The sequence below is a fragment of the Mesocricetus auratus genome, unplaced genomic scaffold, assembly GCF_017639785.1.
Source record: "Mesocricetus auratus isolate SY011 unplaced genomic scaffold, BCM_Maur_2.0 Super-Scaffold_100691, whole genome shotgun sequence".
Classification (NCBI taxonomy): domain Eukaryota; kingdom Metazoa; phylum Chordata; class Mammalia; order Rodentia; family Cricetidae; genus Mesocricetus; species Mesocricetus auratus.
In genome coordinates this window covers 30,897,285-30,915,155 of record NW_024429267.1, presented here as the reverse complement: position 1 = coordinate 30,915,155, position 17,871 = coordinate 30,897,285, and the positions used below count along the sequence as shown (strand labels likewise).

The 17,871-nt window shown below is 36.0% G+C and overlaps 1 protein-coding gene across 1 annotated transcript; it reads right to left on the bottom strand.

Annotated features, from left to right (window-relative positions):
* Positions 1 to 318: 318 nt before the first annotated feature.
* Positions 319 to 17,590, bottom strand: Plscr5 (phospholipid scramblase family member 5). The gene is made up of 8 exons (XM_040740263.1): positions 16,161 to 17,590; positions 11,428 to 11,612; positions 8,265 to 8,307; positions 6,750 to 6,970; positions 4,940 to 5,101; positions 2,544 to 2,705; positions 716 to 798; positions 319 to 628 (listed from the first exon to the last, which is right to left on the bottom strand). Exons 1-7 carry the CDS (start codon positions 16,171 to 16,173, stop codon positions 760 to 762), a joined length of 825 nt encoding a protein of 274 aa, XP_040596197.1. The 5' UTR covers positions 16,174 to 17,590; the 3' UTR covers positions 319 to 628; positions 716 to 759.
* Positions 17,591 to 17,871: the final 281 nt, after the last annotated feature.

The following is a 17,871-nucleotide window of genomic DNA, read 5'->3' as shown; positions in this document are numbered from 1 at the left end:
CCTAACAGAATATAATTATGCCTCTGCTACTTCAAGAAATAGAAGCTATCTATCTTTCCCCGGATCTTTACATATATTATTTACTTAATCTTCAGCTTTTTCCAATATAAATAAAACATTTTTACTTAGTAAGAAAATTAACAGAGTCTAGGATGTATGAGATCTCTCTCAAAAATGTGAAAAATGCATTATAAAATAATGCTTATACTTTAATTTGTTAAGACTACATGAGAAAATTATAAAAACAAATAAAATTAAGAAAGTAAAAAAGAACTACTTTTGAAAAGATAGTTTAGCAATTCATGTCTTTTGATTAGTAACCACCCTTAGTAGCAGAGACACTTCAAAGTGTTCTCTAAACATTGAATCCCCATCAGTGATGCTGCAAGCCTTAGCTCTCATCTTTCATGCTCACCATTGCAGTGACTTCAAAAGGATGAAACGAGAATGGTAATCTCCCAAAGTAACCTTGTACTCATACTAGTAATTGCGTATTTAGCTATCGTGCACTCACGACCAGGTAATTGTCTCATTACACCGTGTTTTAATAAATATAATAATTAACATTTAGTTATAAAAATTCAAATGTTCAGGCCATTCAAAATTAAATTCGGAGCCCAAGGGACATCTAGGAGAAAATGAAAAAGAATTAGATAGTGTCAAATATAGACATCTTCAAAGGAAGGGAGACCATTTAAACTTGCCTTTTACTTACTGAAATGTGTTCTGCATATTTTATTGTTTTTGTCACTGTGCTTGTTATAATCCAGCAAGTGAATGTTCAAAGAACATAAAGTCCTACAAATAAACAGACTGAATGTGAACGAATTGATAAAAGAGGCATCAATTAGGATCAAGAGCTTAGCATGCCAGCTTTGATTATGTGAAGCAATAATTTTCCTAGTCGTGTTCCTGTAATGCATGATTTATGGGAAGAATAAAAACTATAATGTTTTAAGGCTCATGATTCTCACATGTTGAATGAATTTTCCTCATGGAAGGAACTTAAACCCTTATCTAAATAATCCCAATATCATCAATCAAAATTTTGGGATTGACCAAGATTGTAAAATTCAATTATAAACCTGATAATGCAGAGGAAGAATGATAACAGGCATCACCTTTTAAGTGTTTGTAATCTACCTCAGAGATACATTTGAGAAGCCGTCTCAAGACATATATTGGTCAAATTGCAAAGGCATCATTAGGTTATGATTTAACAAGTGGATGAGAATTCTTTCTATTGTCTGTTAAGTATGTGTCTTTCTTAGTTGCTGGAGTATTACCCATTTGTTTAACTGGGAAATTATCAACATTAGTCTTCATTTGAGTTTATTGAGTACAGAGGACTCATTAGACCTCGTATTCAAGCACTGGCCCTGGTGCATATAGTGAAAGCTGAGAGTCTACAAGCTTTCATGGCATGCAGAGATTGTGTGATATACTACATATGGAGTGGGATCTAAACAATCTGCCTATATCACATTCATCTCTCAAAGAATATGAGCCAAGGACAGGAAACACACTTGCCAAAGCAAAAATATTCAGGCTTTGGAAAATGAACAAAAGGAAAAATCAATAAGGTTTAAGATCTGGAAAACATCTACTGTTTACCAGGACTGTTTTGTCACCAGCCTGTCTGCAAAGTAGGTTAATAGAGAACAGATCTACTGTTTTCAATATGAAATTAATTGAACATCTTTATCAGAAAGATCTAATGAACAGGCAAGAGAATGGGCATGTGAACATGTGTTTGTGTGAGAGTGTGTTCTTCTATGTGTGTGTATGTGTAAGAGTATATCTGTGTGTGTGTGTGTGTGTGTGTGTGTGTGTGTGTGTTGAAAGGTAATTACTGAAGTGTGGAATGACCAAAAATGGGAAGGATAAACAAGAAGTGATAAAGTTCTATGAATGAATACTTTGGTGACAGGGAAAATTAATTGGGATAGCTTTGATTTGTAGGTAAATATAGGGACCAATTTCTAATGATTAATTAAGCAAATTTCTCAAAAGATTTTGAAGAAATAATTCTGATATACATCTATCTCTATTTATCTATTTTATACTTAACTCTCTGTGTCCATCAAAGGTATAACTATGGAATTACTTTTAGTTAATGTGTTTTATAAGCGTCTTTAGCAGAGACACAATAAATGGATTGAGCTTATTCAACAGCAGCATAGATAATGTAATTATTAAGTTTGAGATCTTAAAATCTGAGCAACAACAAAGGGAAAATGCAAGACGGCTTATTTGAAAAAAAAAAAAAAGAATCCCACAAGTTTCTGTGAGTTCAAAATGATCATAATCGGGAAGACCCAAGACAGGACGTAGTCAAGCATTTGCCAAAGGTGTTACTTGTATCCTTTGATGCTAGCCTGAGTGAAATATAAACTCATTTTCGAAGGATGATGATCCTACCTTAAACTGACTTCTTTGTGTAAAGCATGTTCCATAGGTCAAGACTGTGTGGAGGAGGATTAGCCCTATGCTGTCTGGTATGTAAGGAAAGCAGTCGTTCCTGCAGCTTAGACCAAACTTACAAAGAGAAAGCAAGCGCCAATCATTGCTGCTTTGAGTGTCACATCGAGGTCGGCAGGAACATGTATCCCAAAGTTGTCAGCATTGGTGAATACGTCATTGACAAATCCGGACCAGTACTTGGAAATCTTCCCAATTGTAAACTTTTCATCCACAGTTTTCACCTTTGAAAAGAAAAATAAAAGGTATGAGATTTGCAGATAAAAAGATAGCTGACATTGCCTTCCTGATGAATTTGAGGCCCTGTATTACTCGTCATCCTCCAGAAGGAGCTCTATGTTGCGTGTGACTGTGTATCAGCACAGGTGTGGATATTTACCTCCACAGTGCTCCAAAATTTCAGACTGCCAGTTTGTAGACCATTATAATTTGTCTTCCTTTTTGTTTTCTATGCAGATGGAGTAAACAATTAAGTCTAGACAACCACAAGATGGCAGCAGGCACATCTTTTCATTATGTAGCTAAGCATGAAGGTACACATGTTCAGATTTTAAACCTGAATTTGTCATCATAAAATATGTATACGGACAGTATATATACTGTGTTGCATGTGTATTAAAATAATATTAAAACACTATTTGGATGAAGTAAATTATTTTCTAGGTATAATTCATAAATGTTAAAAATTTATCAACTGTATAATTATTAAAATTTTTAAACATAATACATTGTCAAACTACACTTTTATGCTACACTCAGCCATCTGTCAACACATTCCCTTCTAACTAACCATAAGTATAAGACATCACTTTGAGCTACTGTATAAACAGGAGACTGAGATGCGTCTGACAATGAAGTCTACCACGCCCACTGAGTGAGGGTCAACTCTGACTCTATCAACTATTTATTTCTTTATCCTGTATATTATCTGACACTGACACATTTAATATGGAACTTCCCTTTTCCTATGATGATAGAAAATAGAAAATAGGGAAGGTTTCTTACGTTACAGCTATAGCATGGAAACTAAGCCCTGCTGTTTAAATTCTCCTCAATCATAACAATAATAATAATACAACCATATTATTAAGAAGCCATATAACCAGGCCGTGGTGGCAAACACCTTTAATCCCAGCTCTCAGGAGGCAGAGGTATGTGGATCTCTGTGAGTTCAAGACCAAACTAGTCTACGAGCTAGTTCAATGACAGCCAGGGCTACACTAAGAAACCCTGTATTACAAAACAAAAACAAAACAAACAAAAATCCATGCAACAATTCTGGGCCTAGGACAAGTCAAGTAACAAAGTCTGTGTTCTCGGTGCGTGTAGGTTCCTGCATAAGTATGGATAACAGACCTGGGTGGGATACAAACAGTGAGAAGGAGATGCTTTAAAAGCTGATGGCTTTGTCAAACCCTGCCTATAATGTATGTTCACAATAATCTGTTAAGAGAGTACACATGTTGCAGGTTAAATTTGCAACTGCCAATTTTAAAACCCGAGAGCACATCATCGTACAAGCTTACAAACATAGCTTTACATAGTGTCACTCTAGTGGGGTATGCTTCTGAAATGAGACCTGAATGGGGTTAAATGTCCATCAAGCAGGCCAACAGGAAAGGGCAGAGATAAATTTGGTAGTCAAAATACACATATTCACTCTTCCCCATGTGAGCTTTTAACTCCCTATGAGGCAACCTCACCAACATAAGGTTACCATGATCTTTAACACTAACAGCGTGTTGGTTATCTAAAAATCACAATATTCTCTCTTACTCTCATTCTCTCTCTCTCTCTCTCTCTCTCTCTCTCTCTCTCTCTCTCTCTCTCTCTACACACACACATAAAATCTTGATGTTCAAATCTTCAGATTCTAAAGTTGAAAATAATAAGACTTTACTCTTTTAGGTAAGGAAGTACAGTAGTTTATCTTCTGTATTTTGCAAATATGTCAACAATTTTAATTTTATAATTTTCATATTTTAAAGTTTCTTTGAATCATGTGCAGTGGTCTATGACAGATAAAATTGCTAAGGACAATACATTGTCGTTGCATTATTTTTACTAAAAGCTCATGGACTTAGACTCTTTGGAGTAATGGTTGTTATTATTGACATGGAAACAAGATTTATTACAGTAGTACACTAATACACAATTCTTAAAATGTATTTAAGGGATACATCATGATTTAAATTCTTTAATTGAAAACAATTTTAAATGTATATTAGGTTTTGCCTGCATGTATGTCTGGGTGAGGATGCCCGACCCCCTGGAACTGAAGTTACAGACAGTTGTGAACTGCCGTGGGTGCTGGGAATTGAATCCCAGTTCACTGGAAGAGCAGTCAGTGCTCTTAACCACTGAGCCATCTCTTCAGACCCAGGATTTGGATATTTTATAAGTTGAATTACATTGCAAGAAATCAGGACCTAAGCAAAACTCTACTTGTCATTCATACCTCAAAGTCCACATCGCCAAAACAGCCACAAGTTGCACAGGGACCAATAATTTTCAAAATATCTTCTTTGTTTGCATTTTGGATTGTGAATTTGGGTTGAAAGGGGTCCCACTTTTGTGCAACATAACCAACTGTAGTACCAGGAGGGGCTTGAATTTCTAGCTGTAAGAGAAAATAAAATGGGATTTTAAAAGGTTATTGTGCATTAACCACATAAGAATGTCAGCTTACACCTACACAATATTTGCTATGAAATCGTTGATAAGAGTCATAAATATATTTTGAAAATTGGTGTTTTAACTTTTTGTATTTTTCATGAAAATGGTAAGAATTCATTACCCTGATATCTTTAGCACTCCCCTCTAAATGCCCTGGTGTCCTTGGCACATTATCATTCCATCTCACCTGTGACCATGAGTGAATTGTAACTTTTAAGCATGGACAAAGTCAGTAACTACTTCTCAGTTATAGCCATAACACAGATCTATTTTAACCTCTTTTACCAGTTGTTGAATGTTCACACTCATCATTTCAGACATTATTTTAGCATTTGAATGTAACCCAAATAAAATCCTTTTGTAAGATACCTTGAGATTGGGGCAAATAGAAAATGCTTCTTTTGAAGTAAATCAGTTCTCTACCTGTTTATATCATTTTTGCCCCATGCTAGGTTTATCATCTTGTGTATACATACATCTACAGTGTTCTTGGATAGACTGTGTGTGTGTGTGTGTGTGTGTGTGTGTGATGCATTTTGACTATATATAGTATATTTTATATACAGTGTATTTTGAGTACATATATATATATGTATATCTATTTAGGATACGAAGTGGTGTTTTCTTTTGGCAATTTGTATTTTGTCATGTAAATTCTAAGGATTCATTCCACTGGTATGCTTAGTACTTCCCCAGATTTATATATATATATATGTACATATATATATACAAATACATACATATATAGACATGTTTTCATATACTCATATATATGTGACATACATGTATATAGTCATATATGGCATATGCCTTACATATGGCATATATGTGTCGTAGTCATGCATATGACATATATTTGAACAAAATACACAAATTCACTCTCTCCTCCCACATATGCTTTTAACTCCCTGTGAATCAATCTTTTCAAACATATGTGCATATATATACATATATATACATACATAATATATATACATAATGTCTTAGGACTCAGAACACACACACACACACATATATAATCTGCAGAATAGAAAACTAAACAATATTCTAGTTAACAGAAACGTATCAAGTTGAGAATGAAAATTATTGTTGCAGCTCTATTAAAATGACACTCAATTATGTTCTAAAATAAAATAATTGAAAAACATCACTCTATTGCATACCATTGGTTTATTGAATATGCAAATGGGAAATGTTATTCTGAGAAGAATAACACCAAGGAAAGGTAACACCTTAGAAGAGATTAAGTATCATGGTACCTCCTGGGCATTACTACTGTAAGAGAAGATGACAGTATTTGTGTAGTGGGAACCTGTAGATATTCACAATTACTTGGTTACTATGCTAGTTCAGGAGGCTATGTCGCATTTACAGTATGCACAAGCTCCCTTTACCGTTTAATCTAATGCAAGCTGCCATAGTTATGAGTTACAATGGAAGAAGCGCCCCACCAAAATTTTCATGTTTTCCTTGTCCTAAAAGGGAAGATATAAATTTAAAAAACTGTTTAGTTGACTGTCTCATAGCTCCAGATGAATGCCGCTTAAAAGAATTATCTTAAAAAGGAAAGATGCTCAGAAGCAGTGACCAACCTCTTGTAGGTAGCAAGGGCACCAGCAGCTGTTACACCTTAGGGGCCTGTTCACTGTAATCACCTCTCGACCCGAGTTGTCTGTGATCCTCAGGGTGCAGGCTCTCAGCGTGGAACACACATTACGATTAAAACAGATGCTTTCCTCCACTGCAAAGTAAATTCTTTGTCCCAAGCTGTTTTTGATCTCATATTTGTTGGAGGTCTCAGTGCCAAGTATCACTATCAGAAAACACATCTTATGAAGACATGCTTTGATTTGGATCACCATGTGTCAAAAAGTTAAGGTGTATATGAGAATTACTGCAGAATTACTGGGCTGATAGTCTCATCTTCATACATGTCTCTTTCCATGCTTTAAACTTCGAAGACTTAGCCTCAGATGTCAAAGCAAGATCTGAGAATAAAACTAACAACTTTAACTAATTTTTATTCTAGTACTACGAACAAATATGTTGTGACACCTTTCAACCAAAGAATGGATTGTGTAAGGTAGAATGCATTATTCAAATAATAGCCCTATTATTCTTCTGCAAGTTATTTGGACAATTTACAGTGGTATTTTTTACTCTATCTAAAATTACTTTTAGCTTTCACAGAAGTGGCGCTGGCCAACTTCTTCAATTCTGACATATTCTGGAGTAATATAGAATCTTATAAATAGAGAACACGCAAAGAATTTGAAATTATTAATCATCTTCATACAATTGATAAGTTGTATGCTTATTTTATTGAGTCAATTGTGAAGCAATAAAATGATAGCATTTGTGTAGATTAAATTTTAATATGCTCTCAACTGTGATTTCCCCTTCTCAGAATGTTAAGAAATTTCAATGATTAATATCCATGGGATATTAATTACTGCTTGTCACTTTAAGATTAATTTTATTAGATTTGGATGTCATTCCTATGAAGGACTTACATTTATACTTATAGCTGTGGTTAAATTAATACATTTAATTCTGGTTTAAAAAATAGGTCAAACAATCATTTGCTCTTTTCTAGCCATTGTTTATAACATTTTAGTTGTAAAGAAACTTGTGGACAGTGTGGCTCCAAAGGATGCTGTAACGATAATCAACACAATTACTGAAAGTAAAACTAAGTATTTATGGTAGAAATTACTCACAAGATGCCAAACAAGTAACCCAGATGAGCCAAGTAGATTCCCCCCTGCCCCGGAAGCCGAACCCCGGGAAAAGAGAGCGAGACTTCCTGTGTGCTGTCTTTTATGCCTTCCCCCGTAACGCCCCCTAGCCATGCCCAAAAGTGGGCCTGGCTAGTGACGCAGTTCACCGCCTACGTACGTACGTATAGGTCTTTACGTCTGGCCATATACGTCTTTAGTCATGCCTAAAGTGGGTGTGGTTAGTGGTGTGGTAAACCACACTTTTATTACCTCATCTGTATGTGCCTCTAGTAAGTCACATGGTTAATGGCGGCATACAGACTTCCTCCTACAGGACAGTAAGGCCTTTTCAGATGTTTGAATAAATGCACAATCTGATGTACTTACTCCCAAGAAGTTCCACTTGCTGATGGATGATTATCAGGTCCAACTGCAAAGGACAATACGAAGGAAATGAAAGACAATCCACCACAGCCCTTAGTACAACATGAAGTCTGTCATTTTCATTGAAATGTTTAGAACACTCACAATTTATAAGTAAAGCCTTAGCTGCAGGAATCGAAGCAAACTCTGAGAAGAAAATATTTAATTGTTATTCTAGATCTATGACAACACATGTGCCATGTTTCAACTAAAGAACACATTTTGTAAGGAAGAATTTATTATTCAAATAACAACCCTGTAATTCCTCTATGAGTCTATGTCTCACTGACAGAACTCATGGCCTGTCTTCACCATAAGTTATTGTTCAGCTAATAATTTATAGAATTCTTAAAACCCCAAGTCAGAATTGCCAAGGACAAGAAAAGCAACAGTGTTTACGTTAACCCTGATAATGAGAAAAAGAAGTGATACACCAAACAATATTTTTAGGATATTTTAAAATAACCTCTAAATAATAATGTAGAAAAGACATTTTAAAATTATCCCAAATTTCTTGTGAAGAAATGAAGAAGCAGGATGAGTATTGAACAATCAGCTTTTTCCAGTGCCCGTATATCCACTGTTCAAACTGGAAGATTCATCCTGCAGCAGATGGGAACAAATACAGAAGAGACCCACAGCCAGATGTTATGCAGAGAGTGAGAGATCTCTGAACACTCAACCCTAAATGGATGTCTTCATCAAATCCCTCCCCTCATGGCTCAGGAAAACCTGCTGAAGAAGAGGCCAAATGAGTTTAAGAGCAAGAGGGGGAGGATGACACCAAGAAAACAACGCCCTCTAAATCAACATGCTCAAAACTATATGAACTCACAGAGACTAAGGCACCATACACAGGGCCTGTGTGAGTGTGCACCAGATGGTGCCCTAGACCTGAAAGGAGACCTAGACACATGCCCCCATTCCTAATGCAGAAGCAGCCTCCAACTGATAATCACTTGCAAATGAAAATCGAATTTCCTTCAAGGGAGTCTTACTGGGGAAACAAACTACTCTTAAGGGTAGACTACATGCCTGCTAGTTGATGACCAAAAGAAAATGAACTCATTGACATCATTGGAGGTTCCCTGATTTAAAATGTAATGTCAGGACTTTTCATTTAAAAAATATACAATTTTAATTTTTTATTATATATATATATATGTTTGTGTCTCTGTGTGTGTGTTTCATTTTTATTCTATTTTTAAACCTACAGTTCTATATGGCTTCCGGTTTAGTGTTTTTAGGGGATTCCTGAGTGTGTCAATGAGTGGGCCTGTATTTCTTGTGCCATCTCTTGGGCTCTTTTTCTTCTTTTTGTTTTGTCTAATTCCTATTGCTATTTTTGTTTTATATTATCTTATTATATTATACTTTATTTTATTGTTATCCTATAGAAGCCTGTTTATTTTCTAATGAGAGGCAGAAAGGGGGTAGATCTAGAAAGAAGGGAAAGTTGGGTAGGACTTGAAGGAGAAGAGGATGGGGGGAAATGTGATCAGGATATATGATGTTTTAAAAAGTTATGTTTTCAATAAAAGGAAAGGCAGTTAACACATACAAAGTCATTTAACAGATGTTCTCTTACAGACTTACATGAAATAGTTTTGAAATGCCCACTTACCTTTTTATACGTACATGGCTTCAAGAAAACCCACATTCTGCTAGCATAAAATGAGTAAGTTACTCCCTTTAGAAGCAAAAATCTTAACAATTTACGGCATATTTTGTTTTCTTAAAAAATATTAGCAAAGGAATGCTTTTAGAAAACCTGCTACATTTAGAACTAAAGCTCGCGAATTCTTATGTCTATTTATTGAAGGTTAGAACACGCATTCACGTCAAGCATCTGGCCATGGTGTGTCATCATTCATGGGTGGAAGAGGAATATGTGATGACCATATGTGATCATCAAACCTCAGCCCTCTGGCGCTGGTATATCACTTTTATATTTGGCAAAACCTTGTCTGACAACACTCCCAAACAGCTTGCAGCAGTTAATCAACTCTAGTCAGCTATTACAGCTGATCCTTTTTGCAGATGGACGATGGTAGGTTAGCTTTTCCAGCTCCTTTTGGTAGGTCCCTGAGCTCGCCAGTCTCTATAGAAAATTTGTCTGCCAGTGGGTTTCTGGGGAAGGCATCTGCATCTATAAACATTTTCCCAGGAACATATGCTGCATGCAGCTTAAACCCTATCAGGCATAGCAGAAATCTCTTGTACCTTAAGGAAATAAACGCAGATACTCGATTTTGATAAAAGAGATAGACTTTATGTTTGAAGGAATGCCAAACAAGGGAGCTTCGCAGCAGATGTGCTGACATCTCAATATTGGAGTCTTTCTAGTTTTGTATAGGATAATGTGCTAAAACAACAATACAGCCACATATGAACAGCAGTTCCTTTTTCCTTTCACGTGACAAAGTTTTGCAAGGCTTGAAGTGTTGTCCATCCTGCCACAACTAGAACAGCAGCAGTACCTAATAGTGTGATATGATCATTCCAGGAGGTTGACCTGGGGACTCAGAAACATCAGAAGACCGTAACGTGGGCGTGGTAACTTGTCTTCCCTTGGACTTTCATGTTGCTTATGAGAGATCTGTTGAAAGGTCTCAACTCCTTGCAAAAGTCTGCAGGACTACCTTCTCCCTTAAAGATGTGTGCTTTCCTGGCTTTCATGTCATGCTTTACATGCTTTAATCAACATTTTTGTTTGATCATTACCTAATACAATGTAGAGTGACAGGGGTTAGGCTTTATGCTTCTTATGTGCCTTGGATATACAAGTGCTCAATAAATGTTTAATTAATAGCTGCAGGTGGCCTAGTCTGATAATTCCTTGTGAATATCTCCACACCTTGAGCAATGAGCAGAAGGTAGATAAATGTGCTAAATGGCAAAGTCAAAACTATTTAGTCTTGTCACTTTGTCAAGTAAATAAGGATAGGTGGCAATAGTATGGAATAAAGTTCTATCTAAATAAAAAAATAAATGAAGTCAGTGCTTTATAACTTTACGATTTATAATGCACTCTGTACTCTGCTAAATTATTGGTTGAAAAACAAGAATCTGAGTGTGAAATGCTTTTAAAGGGAACATGAGAGTAGAAATGGAAAGGCACGCAAACCTGGCTTAAATATTCTAGACCAGGGGGGAGACTGGCTGTTGGCAGGAAACTACTTGGCTGAGGTTCATTAGGCTGCTGCCTTGCTTGTTTCCTGGGATGAGAAGAAGCTGCTCGAGAGTGTTGATCCGGGTTTGTGGCTCCAGGAAGAAAACCAGGCAGACTTTCAGGCTTTTGATTCTGTGAATCTGTAAGAGAATGAATATCTTTATGTGTGTTAAAATTTAAGTTGCTTTTGCTTCTTTCCTTCCTTCCTTCCTTCCTTCCTTCCTTCTTTTTCTTTTTTTTTATTTAAGTGGAAGTTTGTTCCTTGATTGATTTCTCTCTCACTTTAATGTATTTCGTTTGTTTTACTACTCCATACCACACCACTTGACTTCTCAGCCAGACAAAAAGAATGTAGAATAACACTGGTAATTGTGAGACAAAGTTGAATAACTTGGCTTAAATAATTGGCCTGGAGATACACTGCATGTATAAATATGTTTGTGTATAACTCCAAGATAACACCTCTTCAAAAAGTTGAATAATTATAGACTACGAAAGCAAAATAGATGATAGTAGACTCTAGATAGCCTTACTCATGAAAGAATAGCCTTAGACTTGAATTTTTCATTGGAATTTTGACTACCTTTAAGTAGTTTCCTTTCTTTGAGTGTTATGGGTCTGCTTATACTTTATGAAGTTACTCTGTCTAATTTATTTGTCATGATATTATTGCCCACCTGGGGTGGGGACCTGTCAAAAAAGGTGTTGGGGCTCTCTCCAGTTATTTATTCAGAAAATGGGGTGGGAGGCTTGTAAAGTTGCATTTTGATAAGATCTCAGATAAAGCTAATTGTCCTAATGGCATGAGGATACCCTCTGAAAAACCACTGTTAAACTGAGTAAGCTTAAAGAGGTCCATACTTTATCAATGTATTAGCATAATTACAGAATTATATAAAGGTCACTTTGTTAGTGTAGAGATATCAAATAATATCAACATTAATGTTGAGTAAATATGCTTCTATGTTAGTCATAGTCATCCCACATTGAACTCTAGATTGCTTATTTATTGTGTATTAGTTCTATGTAGTATTATGCAGACATCCTAGACAGGCAAATCTTTATCCAAAATTATAAATGATTGATTTCTACTAGTTTATCTATTTCATTCTCATAAAAATCATTGTGTTATTTCCCTCATTAGATGCTAAGTTTTTTTTTTCCAAAGACTACTGGTGGGTCATGTTTCTCACCCTCATAGAATGTCAAGGCTCTTTCTGAAAAATGTGAATAAATTTAAGTGGTTCATCAATGTTGCCTTGCTTTAACTTATCTTTTGTTCACAAGAAAGTGAATGGTCAAGTTAAAAAAAACTATAATAGGGTTCCTCATGTAAAACAAGCACAATTAAGCATCACATTACTTAACAGCATTAACACTATTTGAGAATATATCAATCATTAGGTGATTTCACGGATGTGTGAAGGTCATGGAGTATGTTTAAGAGCTAGCATTATTAAGCAACAGCATTTTATGGACCATGGCCTTTGTGGGCTACCATACACTGAAATGTTGTTAAGTAACAAGTACATGAGTGGGACGAAGGAATTGGTTCTGAATTGATACAAAGAAGAAATTTATAACAGCTGTATATGTTTTGAGCAATTGCTTTCATTGAACATATACTAAGATTGGGGTGCTATATAAATATTTAATATAAATTATAATGGTCTAATTTCTGTAAGGATACCCAGATTTATAAAAATTTTGTGTGTTTGGGGTATTTTCCTGTATCTTGCAATCACAAATGCAGATTAAAAATTTACCAGAATTCTTTCTAAGATAATAAACTCCCATCATTAAGAAACCCAAGCAAAGTCTAAACAGAGATGAAGGAACACAGATGAATGAATGTCTCTTTGGACAAAGGAATAATTTGATTCTAGTAATGACAAGCTTGTTAAATTTGTGCATACAGGAAGTGTTAATGAGGGGCAATTGCCAGATGACTCATTTATTTATTTACCCCTCAGGTTGTGGGAACTGGTTGGATTTACATTAATATTGATGTCGGTTGCTAAATTTGAATTTATCTGTGGCATTTGAGATCTGTACAGGGCTTGCTTTAGGATTAAGTGAACGAAGAAACTTGTCCTTTGACCCCTCTGTAATAGAACTTGTAAGTGATAAGGCTGTAGCAGTTGGCTTCCCACAAGGATTCCTCCAGAAGTGTTCTGACCACAGGAACAGGCACAAAGGAAGGAGATAACTGCTCTTGTTCTTAGGAAAAGACACTGGAAGGGAATTCCATGGGGGAACCCCAGACCAGGAAGACTATGTAAAACTATGTAAAATCAGAGGAGAGCTACCGGTCATAAAAGCAACAGATGGAAAACAGTGAATGCAACAAACACCTTGTCCAACATTAGTGCTTATAACAACTGTCATCATCATTTTGCAGAAGACAAAACCAAAAGCAAACGAGTGGCAAAATCATGATCTAGAAAATATAGGTCACAAACAGAATGCATAATAATAGTTAATGGGAGTATGGGGGTGTGTGGTTATTGGCTACAAAGGGAACACTGTCAGCAGCTGGAAGCATTACATGTCTTGCTCTTGGTGGTAGTCCTGTGAGTGTATCTTTTTAAAAAAAATTATGAGAACTACGTTTGGTGCAAAATTGTGCAAAACTCCACAATAAGAACAAGGTTCATTCATAATATAAGCTGCTACAATATTACATTGTCTCTTATTGTCATTGTTTTTAGAAAAGATTGGCAAATTACTTCAAGTTTATCTTATAAACTATTCTGCTTCAGCACACTACAGTAGGTTGTTAAATGTCTGGAAAGGGGCTTCATATCCCTGACCTGGGCTACTAGGTTTCTGACCTAACAGTGGGCCCAGAGGATGCCTTTCCATGCATTTATTTTACCAAGTGGAGGGGTTCCAGATGATATGCATTTCTTTGGATCTACAGTATCCAGTTCAGGCTGTCTTGGACTGGTCTATAAAATGCCCCATTACCCGTAGTCTCTGAGAAAATACTACCCTACAATAGACTTTCATAGGCCAAAGAGCAATATAAAGTTATGCCATATCTTTAAATGTTTTTCAAAAATATACCCTCAAACATATTTTAGGTAAAATGAGATAAGGTGACTTCTCAAACATGGTTTCCTATTTGGATGATGCCTTCCTTTCACTATGATTTTATAATGTTTATCCAAGCCATGGGCTAAATGTTTTTAGCTGGCCATAGGGATGTTCGTTTTTATCTTAAAGTTTGTGTCTAGGTTTAGTGTTTCTTTAATTCACAAATCCAGTCTTTTTCATTGCTGAACATCACATCTTTTTGGCAGATTAATCATAATATTGCTTTCCAGTCACATTTTCTTCAAAGACCCAGACCACCAGATGAATAAGAAACTCCTTTGAATTGCTATCTGGCTTTGAATTTCTATCTACTCTTTTAAAAATGTATAACTAAACCATAAATATTTTACACACTCTGCAACTCTTCCCCTTCCAGGCCACTGTGGTGCTGCTCTTAATTTATAAAATTAGAGTCAGTTGGACCGTATTCGTGTTAGTCTTCAGGAAATGTTTGTCAAGGTTTGTGTTTATTTGTCTTCAAATAGAGACCACATTAAAATTCAATATTTCTCTCTTTCAAATATATTTTATAATCTGTTTATAAGCTTTCTCAAGGATTCTCAAGCCTACATTAAATAAAAACGAAAAATACAAAGACTACTTCATTTGTTTAATAGATGTCAAAGATATGTTTATGAAGCAAAGAAGAATGCATTCACATTATTTGGAATGAATCATCTCTTTAAACAATTTAGGAGAGTTTGTGTTTATAGAATTATCTGATTTGAGGCTAGTTTTAAATGCTTCTCAAAATTTCACTAACCAAACTTCTTCCTTCTGAAACTTTTTATTATAGTGTAGAGTTTAATAGTGGTTTGTTTTGATAATTGAATAAAAATGGATTATAATTTCATTTTTAGAAATATTTTACTGTGGCTGCATCCTGACAAAACCTTCTCTCTCATCTTTTGAAATCTGTCTTAATTAAAACAGATGTTAAAACAGTTTTAGGGTTCTGAGTGACAGTGTACCCTTTTCTGGTAATGTCCCTAATAGATCTGCTTGCCTAAATGGAATACTTTCTTCATTTTGATTGATTTTTATGCTGAATTTACTGCCAATTATTTAAAAAATATTTTAAGTTTATAAAGCAAAATATTTAGCCCTACTGCATTAAACTGAGGCTGCACTGATGTTCTGTTCTTCGTTGGTTTCTGTGCTACATGGTGTTGAACAACAAATGAGCAACCACAGATGTTTGAGTAACATTTTTAGATGCCTATATGGAATCTTTCTTACAGATTCACTTACACTTGGAATCTCATCCCATTGCTGTGTTTAAGTTAAATATCCCCCACCCTCAATTTTACTTTACAGCTTTCTTACTAATTTGCTAAGTTTACATTCCCTACAGCAAAAGCACATTTTGCATCTGAATGTTTTACATTCTTTTGGCCAAAATGTGTGTGTACTTTCAGTTAGGACAAAGTAAACTTTAGTGTAAAATAATTCAAATGCTAATGTTCAACAGCAATAAATAACAGCTTTTCAAGTAACAACCTCACTGGCTATAGTATTTCAATAGCCATGCACTTGTCGTTATAATATATACGAGGGCACATTTAGTTGCTGGCTAGCTCTACCCTTACCTTTAGAGGCCATGGCAGTCTGAGTACCTCTTCAAAGGCAGCCAAGTGAAAAGGCTTTTCCTGCTTCAACACGGAGAGAGCAGAATGAATAAACCTCCGGACACTCGCTGTTCGCCTCATGTCAGCTTACAGACAACAGAAACGCAGTGTCTCGCTGGTTCTAGAGTGTTTGATTTTATCTGTTCGGAGAATTGGGGGAGATGAAGCCATCGCCCAAAGGAAAAAGTCATATGACTCGGTGGCTGAAAGAACTACTTAGAAATAGCAAAGAGAAGGGAAAATACAACGTTTATGCTGCCGTGCTGCCTCTTAGGTGTGTAATATGTTCTGGCATCAGATGTGGTCTATTACTTGTCAGGGTCAGAGGCTGTGTAAATCATCCTGTCACCTGGAAGACTGTCATAGATGGAAACAGTTCTTTATAAGTTCAAATGTTTGAGCCACTCTCATCCTTATTTTGTCATGTGATTTCTGTCCAACCCACACCTCACAAGCAAACAAGCAAACTCCACCTCTTCTGCACATAAATAATTCTTTATTTTCAGGCATAAATTAAATGTGATTAACCACAGAAAGGGAAACACAAAATTTTACAGAGCTAAGCAAAGCATCCAAATATGTCACTCACCATGCAACCTTAAAGAGTCATCTCCTGGTTGTGAGTGCAGCTTCCGAGGAGGACGTGGGACTTTGTTCACCCACCCAGCCTGGATGCTATCGTACAGGATACATTACGGCACTATCTACCCTAGAAACAGTGCAGTTGCCCAAGAAGGAGTAGGGACGATAAAACTGAAAGTTTAATATGGTACATATTAAAAGTATAGATTTTCTGAGTTGACCGTTACTTTCTGTTAAGATTGGGCCTGAACACAACTATCTTATTTAAGTTTTCATTCCCCTTAAAAGCTACATTTGCATTTAAAAAAATTAAACTCCATAAATTTTATTGGCAATTACAAAAAAAGGTCATCTAAAGAAGTTAAGTTACACTATCCAACAGAGTGTTTTAAATTGTGATAATAACTAGACAATAATTTTGATTATCCTATAGAATACCAAGTTTGAAATTGAAAAAGACATGTTTAACATTTGACCTGTAGAGGGCACACCGTCCCTACAATTGCATAAGGTCATGTGACTGACAGCTACTCTCTTTATGCCATGCTGTGCAACCTGACTTTTCTACTTTCTCTGATGTGGTATGACTACTTGGACGTGCGTCGCTGCCTACCCTACTTCTCCTGTACATTGGCCAACCACAAGGCCGATATTGTTTTCCTCCCTTCAGATGCCCCTTACATGCCTTGGGGCTCCCTTCTCTGCTCTTTTCTGACTGATACTCTTTCTCAAGGAGAGGCATGGATCCCTCTTTCATGAAGTTCAGGTGTTTCAAGCATGCTAACAGTTTCAGGTATCCTAATGATCGATACCTGTTGCTTTGGGCTCTGCAGCTAGTCTCCTTTCTGTAGGAGCTGCTGTCCAACTTTACCTTCAACACTACCAGTCCTGACAGTGCTGTGCTCATAATAGAACCAAGGTCCCCATTATTGTTCAAGATGCCCAAAGCCTCCATCAGGGGCAGCAGCTTCCTTTGCTATGGTGAGGCATTTTTCTCATCCCCAATTTTTGATTACTTTAAAAAGAGCTATTAAAAGATGAGTATGTCTAATAAAAAGAAGGCAACAGCAACAAAAAAAGCAATAATAAT